Source organism: Epinephelus lanceolatus, chromosome 3, assembly GCF_041903045.1.
Source record: "Epinephelus lanceolatus isolate andai-2023 chromosome 3, ASM4190304v1, whole genome shotgun sequence".
Taxonomy (NCBI): Eukaryota; Metazoa; Chordata; class Actinopteri; order Perciformes; family Serranidae; genus Epinephelus; species Epinephelus lanceolatus.
In genome coordinates this window covers 7,575,625-7,585,496 of record NC_135736.1, presented here as the reverse complement: position 1 = coordinate 7,585,496, position 9,872 = coordinate 7,575,625, and the positions used below count along the sequence as shown (strand labels likewise).

Here is a 9,872-nt window from a genome sequence, read left to right as displayed (position 1 = left end):
TAATTTAAGCATAAATAAAACAACAACTACTGTACACAGTAGGATTCAGCTTTGTTCAACTTTACCACACATACTTTCAAATGAAAAAAAGTGTTTGGTGCTTTTAATTACTCAAGTAATGTCTATAAAATAAAATAAAACAAATATTTAGGCATCATTAAAACAATTGAAGTATTGCACACAATAGTAACGAACAAGCAGCATAGTGTGCACACTGCACAATACTTAATGTTAAAGTGCAAATGGCTCTCCTAAGATAAGGAAAGTGTAAACAGCAATACAAAACAAAACAAAAAACAACATAAAAAGAAATAAAGAATTGTGCATAATATGCACTTTGGCCCACTTCTAATACTCTTTAGCTACCCCACACATCCCTCACTGAAAGTTCTTAATAATCCCAGTTTAGGAGCTGTAGGTTATAGTGGAGGAAACAGAGGCGCTCTGCATTCTCTCCTGTCAGCCTGTACCTCTTCTTCTCATATATCTGGCTGACCTCACTGAATACCCTCTCACTGGGAACAGAGGAGGGGGGTGGACTGAGAAACTTTCTGGCAAGTGGTGCTAGAAGGTGCAATCGGGATGCATTCTGTTTCCACCATTCAAGTGGCTGGCCCTTCTGCCTGTCGATCAGCGGCTCCCTTAAGTACTGATCCAGCTGCTGAGTAAACTGCTGCTCCTCCTCATCAGTCTCGTCTGGGGTTGGTCCATGTGCCCCAGGAAGGCTGGCATACATCTGCTCAAGCATGTCTGATGGACCAGTGACTTCCTCCTCTTCTTCCTCTGCCCTTTTCCGTTTTGGATCTTCTTGGCCTTGACCTTCTGAGGAAGCACTTTTCTGTTTTGCAGCCTCAGACAGAGTGGCATGCTCTTCCTTGATCCAGTCCTTTGTATTCCTCAGTGTACCAGGAGCCAAGGCATGACCCTTGTAACAAGGATCTAGCAGTGTTGCAAGGACCAAGCATCTTGTTTTCTCTGCCTTCTCAAATCTGGCCTTTAGGCTGTTCAGCATAGTCTCTCGGAGTGTTCCGATTCCTCTTGTTTTGGCACCTTCAGCTTCCAGCAACATTTTCAGCACTGTGATGCAGGGAATGATGCATGAAATTGTGGAGTCAGATCTACTCATTTCGAGTGTAATCTGTTCAAGTGGGCTCTGTGTGGCAATCAGATTGTCCACAAGAGCCCACTGATCTGCTGTAAAGACAGATATTTTTCCATGTTCCCCTGCATATACATTAAGTGCCCGCTTCTGCTCCAGCATGCTCTCCAACATGTGAAGAGTGGAGTTCCAGCGTGTTGGCACCGACTGGATTATTGTGTGCTGGGGGAGGTCAAGCTCTTTTTGAATGTTCTTCAAACGCTGTTTGGCCAGCACTGAATGGTTAAAATGGGTAGCAGAAGATTTCAATTTGGCAACGATGTCTGCCACTGCTCGCTGGCTGCTGATCCCATCGTTCACCACCAGCTGAAGTGTGTGAGCACTGCAGCTGAGATCAGGTAGTTCGGCGAGCCTCATCCCTTTGATCATGTTGGCACCACTATCACGAAGCACAAGTACAACTCTCTCTGTTTCGATGTCCCAATGCTTCAGCAGACTGAGGAACATATCGCTTATGTATTCACCTGTGTGAGAGCCATCCATGGCTTTAACATTGAGGACAATTTGTTTCCTTTGCCAATCTTTGTCAATGAAATGACAGGTCAGGCTTATAAGGGATTCTGTCTCCCCAGACCAACAGTCCGTTGTAAATGCCAAATAAGGACCTGCATTGTCCAACGTGACCACCTCCTTGATTTTGTTCTCTACCTTAGTGTGTACATCTTCAAAAAGGTCAGTGTAATAATACTTGTCATTTTTAAGGGAGTATCTGGGCTCCAGCAATGCCACCAACCTTTTAAAACCAACACCAGAGACAACTGTAAATGGTTGATTGTCTGTGGCAATCATCTCAACTATGGCAAGATCCACCTTTTTTGACCTGGTGTCAGAATTAGGCCATTTCCTTTGGGCATCGAACATCTGTACAACAGTAGGCTGTGTAGAACTGGCTGCTGCTCCTCTTTTATCCCTTTCTTTTACTGCTTCATTGTAGGCCTCAAGGTGGTGACGTTTCAGGTGGCTCCACATGTTTGAGGTATTTTTACCTTTTCCTTTTTCAGCCCCCATGCTCACCGATGAGTTGCATATAGCACACCGAGCCTTCCCTGAAGTGGGCTCAGTGAAGTGTTGCCACACTGGATTTTTGCGTTCAGCCATCTCTATAAAGAATAAATAAAAACACAGATTAGTATCAATCAGTATCAATCTTTTTGCATCATCTTACATTCATATCACCCAATATCATCACCCTTTCATCAATATCTACAACACAGCCTTGATGATGCATTGCTTGCTGACATATTAAAAGACAGGTATAATCTACTCATCGCAAAATGTCCTATGTCACACATTTAAATAGTTTAAGAGAAAACAATAAACCTGAAAAGTTGTCATTGACATAAAGTTTTGTGGCACTGAAAATACAGCTCAAGTTCAGTTCATGTGAACAGAGCAAAGCGCTTGGTGTATCTGAGACATAATGTTCACTCTCTGAAGAGTAGTACAGTTGAAGAGTGAGCTGTCCGTGAGCTGGAGAGGTGCACGGACTATGTTGACTGTTAAAAAAAAAAAAAAAAGAATGCATACCAAGTGCTTCAGCCTCTGCTGTGAGCAAGCTGGTCCTTTCAATGATTTTTCAAAAGGCATTTATGAGGTTCAATTTAAAATGTAGACGTGCTGGTAGGATCAATGATGAGGCAGTTTTCTTAACAGTCTCCAACTGAGAATTTCTAAATAGAAATGTGGCCTCAATTGTACTCAGGCCAAAAAAGGTAAGACACGGTACATTATTTCTTTTCAACAGTAGGTTGCTTTCCTATTGCAAGTGACTAATATGTACTGTAGGTCTATTGTTGGCTGTAAGCACACATTATATTCATTGTATAGCATCCATTTTCACATAAAAGGCAATAAGTGTGGTATAAGATAGATCTATTAGATTATATCTAAACCCACTTAACCTCTTTTAGGTTCAGGATGCAGGAGGCAGTCTTCTATTAATCTGAAGATCAGTTGTTCGATCCCTGGCTCCTCCAGTCTGAATGTCAAAGTACGCTTGGGAAAGATATTGAACCCTGAATCACGTGAGTGGTTGTGAATGTTTGATGAGCAGGGGGCACCTTGTATGGTAGCCTCTGCCATGTGACATGTAGTGTAAAAGTACTTTGAGGGATTGGAAGACTAGGTGCTAAACAAATGCAAGTCCATTTACCATCAGAATGCAAGTCCTTATTATGCATTATACGTCTTTATTGGGTAATTTAAAGCAGAGGAAGTAAGACTGTCTGGTAATCCAGATTAGTACTTGTGCGATAAGGAATTACGAGAAGCCTAAGTGTGTACTGCTGAGGCTACACTGTAGCTGTTGTGTAGCAATAAGTGCAACTAATAGTGATAGTTGTTTTACATGTTTGGAGACAAACGGGAATTCTGTTACGTCAGCATGACATTTTATTCCTCCTAAAGTCTGAAAGATTAAACTGCAAAGGGAAAGGGCACAGGCCATGCTGAGTTAAACCATTCTTGGGGTCTTGGCCTAATCTTTTCCAGGAGCCCTGTTCCACAATGCAATTACCCAGCATCACAGCAGCATGTTTGGTCAGGATTAAATACAAATCTCATCAACACAGAGCTACAAAGTCCCCAATTTAGCAAACTCAACCAACTTTAAGTAAACAATTTTCAACGGCTGAATGCATCTGTGAGTCCAAACACACATCCAAAGACAGCTATGAGAGCTGCAACTTAATGGCAGATTTATGGCCATGCCAGCAGTGTACCTCTATATGGGAATGTATATCCACCCTTTTGTCCAGACTCAAATATCTCAACAACTTTTAAATGGATTACCATGAAATTTTGTAGAGATAATCATGGAAATCATGGAATCATACTAACATCAGTGATCCCCTGACTTTTTCTTTAAATGTCCAGGGTGCAGGATTTGGGGGGATTTACTGGCAGAGATAGAATAAAATACAAGTATGTTTTTTGTTTAGTGTATAATCACCTGATAATGTTTTCATCACCTTAGAATGAACCATTTAGATCTACATAGGGAGCAGGTCCTCATCCACGAAGATTGCCATGTTGCACTGTCATGTTTCTTCAGTAGCCCAGAACAAACAAACCAAACACTGGTTCTTGATAGGGCTATTCACAGGGCTGGGCTACAAGATCATCTACGATGCTCCAAACAGGGTAGAAGCAACACAAATTTGTAACTGGAAACTGCTGAAATGGGCCTATTTTTTTTAAACACAGTATTTTTATAAGTATAAGTATTTTTTTAGACATTATTCCTATTTTTACTTCTGTAGGACCTGGACCTTCCATGGTTTTGTGTCTAAGTGACTAATGAAATTGATTTTTGAAACTGGTCCAATATTGAGCGAGAGTGCTGCAGCCAGTAGTGTTGATCGGGCCTGCAATTCAATTCTCCAGGGCAATAACACACCGTCAACATACGTCTAATAAAACTGCTTGTTTTTGCCATTCACAGGCTCAGATTTTTATTGTAAGTGTATGACAACATTATAAAAAGGATCCTACAGAGAAATAAAACATCCTGACTTAACTTTTGCTTGATCTGCTCTGTTTGTTATTGTGTCTAATCACGTCTTGCATCAAGTCTTGCAAGTTGAGTTGCTGCAGGAAGATAATAAACGATCAAACAAAAGGCGAGGACAAATATTTTATTTCTCTATAGGGACCCTCTCAGTAAGGTTGTCAGAAACTTATGCTAACAATCTGAGTCTGTCAGTAGCAAAAAAAGACTCTTGTGGATGTACATTGATGATGCCCTATGTGAAAGATGTTCTTTTACTATGTTTTAGTTATATTGTATGGTATTGTATTTTGTCAAGCTTTTTATAACTCTGATTTCAAAAGATGCCATAGAAATAAAGTTTATTGTTATTATGATTATAGTTATGATGATGGCGATGATTATTATTAAGGGTTCAAGCCTGAAGGGATGAAACCCTATTGTTTTTGTGCTGTTTTTGTTATTTTTATTCTTATTAAGAAATGTTTTCGCAAATCTCCATAAGACGGTATGTCTTAACAACAGGCAGTTTTTTTATTTACCAATGATTGGACGTAAGGCAGCATGGTGGTGTGGTGGTTAGCGCTGTTGCCTCACAGCAAGAGGGTTTCTGGTTCGATCCTGGGTGTGGGAGCCCTTCTGTGTGGAGTTTGCATGTTCTCCCCGTGTCAGCGTGGGTTTTCTCCAGGTAGTCTGGCTTCCTCCATGCAGCTTGGGAACACGTTAATTGGTGACTCTAAATTGTCCGTAGGTGTGAGTGTGAGTGTGAATGGTTGTCTGTCTCTAAGTGTCAGCCCTGTGATAGTCTGGCGACCTGTCCAGGGTGTACCCCACCTCTCGTCTGATGTCAGCTGGGATAGGCTCCAGCCCCCTCGCGACCCTCAAGAGGATAAGCGGTTAGAAAATGCTCAAGAAATATAATGCCAACCAGCCAGATGGTGACGCTATCACGGGTTACATCTGTAACAGGAAACCGATGGAATTGGGAGCCGGCGATGTTTTTATTCCCACAGCTGGGGAAATCACAAGTTCGCACCATTTTGGTATTCCTCTGTTTACCTACAGCAGCTGACAAGGGTGTGTCGTGAGCCTGAGCCGGTGTTCGCGCTGTAGTAGTAGGTATATATAGGGCTAGTACATATTTTTCCTCACTAATAATAGCCTACTGGTTCTCTGTTGGAAACAGCGATGAAGTTTTCGTTAGCCGTTGCTATCCTGCGCACCTGCACGGCGTGGTGATGAACTGTCTTATTGATTTCTATTGACGTGCTCTCTTGCGGGCCTGCACGGCGGAGTGATACTGGCCAGAAAATAGTCCCAATTGATAGCAAAGTCTGACGTAATGCGGGGATGTTTTAAAATTATTGAAATAGTCTAACAAAACACATGCATACTTTTTTGTCGCTTAAAACCTTTTGGTTACGTGTCTCCCGTACATCTTCAGAACTACTTTTTCTCTGGTAAGTTATGGGCGATTTCTCAGAGCAGGAGGCTCGTTGAGAGTAGTGACAACGTCAAATCAGAGCTACAGATGGTCAGCGTTTCACACAACTTCATGTCCAAAAACCTGAACTATCACTTTAAGAACCATAAAAGTATGCCGGAATAAAGTATCCGCCATACATGCTCTGCCTTGTCTCAGACCATTAGTCCAATCATGATGAACAGACATTGCTGATCTAAAGTTATCAAAGGAATTTTGATCCATCAATCCGTTTTAAAGTTGTGCATTTTCAAACATTTGTCTTTAAGTTCAATTTTACATACATACACTGTTCAAAAATTGCTTAAGCAGTAGTAACCACACTTAATGCACGTGTGAATGCTTCGTCCAAGTTTCACTGAGCAGTCTTGAGATTCTGCCACTAGAGGGTGCCACAAATGCAAAAGTTTCTATCTTATAATCAGCCACAGTGGTTTGTATGCAACTCAGTTTGCACCCTCTTAAGTCATGTCTCAGTGGATTCATAAAATTTGAAAATGATTGCTTTAAGATTGCTGTAAGAAGGTGTGGCTTATTACTGTAAAACAAAATTTTGAGACATTTCACATTCACAATAAAGCACTAGTATGTTCTACAGAGCTGAGTTTTTTCAGCACATTCACTGAATTGTGACAGAGGTTTGTCTCACTGCAACCTATCGTCAATTCAGAAGTCCATCACTCTATATTTTTAAGAATATGCAAAATAAATTAATATCTGTCTCTCCAAATGGTGTTCAGATCGGTTTAACTGTTAGCCCAAAGTGATATTCAGTATCTTGATGCTAGTAGTACTGTATGCACAACATTTTCTATTTTATCTAATTTGTAACCACGTCACCAAAATATTTGAAAATGTACAAGAAAGCAGCAAAATGATGATTTTTTTTTTTTATCATAAATGCTTTGACCATTATTGATATCTTTGCATTTTGAAGATGACCAATGAACTGGGGGGGGGGTGAAGTGTTTTGGAACATTCTGCTCTTATTATCTTGCCCCACTGACGGTTGTTCAGTCTAAGTACATATTCTGGTCTTCTGATCATCATTTTTCACCGACACAGCATGTGAGTGTATGTGCTGCTAGTTAGAGCAAGCAATTCTGAGACTTTGAGAATAATGTAAAAGCTAAGCTGCGCCCACAAGCTACGAAAGTTTTAGTGATTTTAAAATACTTACATTTCTTTGTCAGACAAATACAACTCAGAGCCCCTTTTCTATGTGTACACAATACAGGACACTTGTATTCACAGATTCGTGATTTATACTTTTATTCACAAACCTTAAGTGGATACAATGTCTCTACAATGGTCAAAAGTTTTGCTGTAAATAAAGCTATCATAAAGCTGCTTACTCTAAAGTCTAAACTTGGCAGCTATTGAATTAAATCTACTTTTTGGACAAGAGCACAGGGACAACTTCTTCAGGATAACTTCATTCACTTTAATGTTCATCTCAACAGTAGGACAACTGAACACTGGCAACAAAAGTAATACTGTACATGAACTCATCATCATATCACACCACCAACCTCGACCATAAAATTACAGGCAAGGTGCATTATGTTACATTCAATTCAAATATACACAAGAAGTTTGTGCTCTAAAAAAAAAAAAAAAAAAAAAAAAAAAGGATCAGCACTCAGTGAATAACATCCTAAGCCCTACGATAAGCTATTATGGCAAGGCTTAACTATACAGACCAGTGAGCAGTGATAACTAACATGTCTTTGGGGTCATCGGGTGGGAACCTCCTTTCACCGGTGTTTCGTCTAGTTGGTCCCACGACACCTCCAGGAGGCTAGACAGTGATCTCTGGCGTCCCAGAGACACTCCCCTAATGCCAGGTCTCACTGCTCCCCACACTAACCGAACAACCTCCTTTACCTTACCTATACTACCACAGAGGAGGTAGACCCAGGGAAGGAAGCCTTGTTAGGCTATCACACTCCCCCGCCGGGTTAGGCTGTACAGTCTACCTCCCCAGGACGAGCCCTCACAACAATGACACCTCCAGGAGGCTGGACAGTGATCTCAGCCCAAACAGCACTGCCAACTTCAACCAAACCCAGGCTCCGTTTATGTGAGCTCCAGGCAGAAGCAATGCTGATACTACCTTTACTAGCACATTCACCATACTCTATTTCACACGCTACATAGCATAACTACAATGTAAGCTAAAGTTAAAGGAGATAAATGAACTCACAGGATCAGCAAACACACTCACTTTGCAGCATGGTCTCAAACAAAATGGATTCAAATAGGCCACTCCCACACTTAAATAACCTTTCTCTTCCTGGATTTCCTCCTTACTTACACATGGCTTTCTCAGCCCAAACAGCACTGCCATCTTCAACCAAACCCAGGCTCCATACATGCGAGCTCCAGGCAGAAGCAATGCTGATACTAGCTTTCCTGTCACATTCACCATACTCTATTTCACACACTACATAGCATAACTACAATATAAGCTAAAGTTAAAGGAGCTAACTGGACTTACAAGATCAGCAAGCACACTCACCTTGCTGCATGGCCTCAAACAAAATGGATTCCAATAGGCCACTCCTACACTTAAATACTTCCTCTTTCTGGATTTCTCCTGACAGGAAGTGGATCTCTCCACCTGATCTCAAGGAGTTATGTGCCCTGCTTAGTAGTTCCCCCTGCTGGCCCCCAGCTGACATTATTTCTTCTGTAATAGATAAACTGGCTGCATTTAATTGCTTCATCTGACATTTCCCTCACTGTCTTCCTCAAACTCTGTCCCCGCACTCCGAGTTCCCCCAGGAGTGAGACAGTTGATCTTGCTATGAATCCCCTACACCCCACTTCCACTGGACAAATCCTAGTCTTCCATCCTCGCTGCTCAGCTTCTGCTCCTAAGTCTGCATATCTAAGCTTTTTTCTTTCATAGGCTTCTTCCACTGAGTCTTCCCAAGGAACTGTCAGCTCAATGAAATAAACTATCTGTTGACTCACTGACCACAACACTAAGTCAGGCCTCTGCCTGGTACAGACTATTTCCTGAGGAACAACAAGCTTTCCCCCTAAATCTACTTGCATTTCCCAATCACAAGCACCTTCTAGGCGGCCACACCCTTGCCTCCTCACTAACTTATCCCTTCTGTATTTCTCTCCCTCACGGACAAACTGAATTACTAAGCTCCTATCCTTAACACCTTCTGAATTCACCTGTCTTCGTTTCCCTTCGATGCCTGCAGCTAAACATTTCAGCACCTGATTATGTCGCCATGTATATCGGCCTTGTGACAAGCTAACTTTACAGCCTGACAAAATATGCTTTAAAGTTGCGGTACGTGAACACAATGGGCATGATGGGTCCTCATTTACCCACAGTTTTAGGTTCTGGGGGGTTGGTAAGACATCGTATGTAGCCCCTACCAGGAATCTAATACGATTCTCCTCCATACTCCACAGGTCCCTCCAACTAAGCTTCCTCTTCTCTACACTTTCCCAATTCAACCACTGTCCCTGTTTAGCCTGGGCCACTATCTTTGCACCCCTTACTATCTCTTCCTGTCTGCGTATCTGTTCTACAACCAGCTTTCTTTTATCTTTGAGGCCTGCTGTATTCCATACCGGTTTACCTGAGCCAAGCCCCAGGCCTCCCCGGCCAAACTGAACATTACCTACAATCTCTGCATGTCTAAGAGCTGTCTCTGCCTCCTGAACTGCCGATCTTGGGTTCCACTTCCTCCCCTTGGTTGGATTTGGAACCACAC

General features: G+C 41.9%; 1 protein-coding gene across 1 annotated transcript; it reads right to left on the bottom strand.

The window, feature by feature from the left end:
• Positions 1 to 391: 391 nt before the first annotated feature.
• LOC117255144 (zinc finger BED domain-containing protein 4-like) lies at positions 392 to 2,257 on the bottom strand. The gene has a single exon (XM_033623757.2). It carries the CDS (start codon positions 2,255 to 2,257, stop codon positions 392 to 394), a length of 1,866 nt encoding a protein of 621 aa, XP_033479648.1.
• Between the last annotated feature and the right edge of the window lie 7,615 nt (positions 2,258 to 9,872).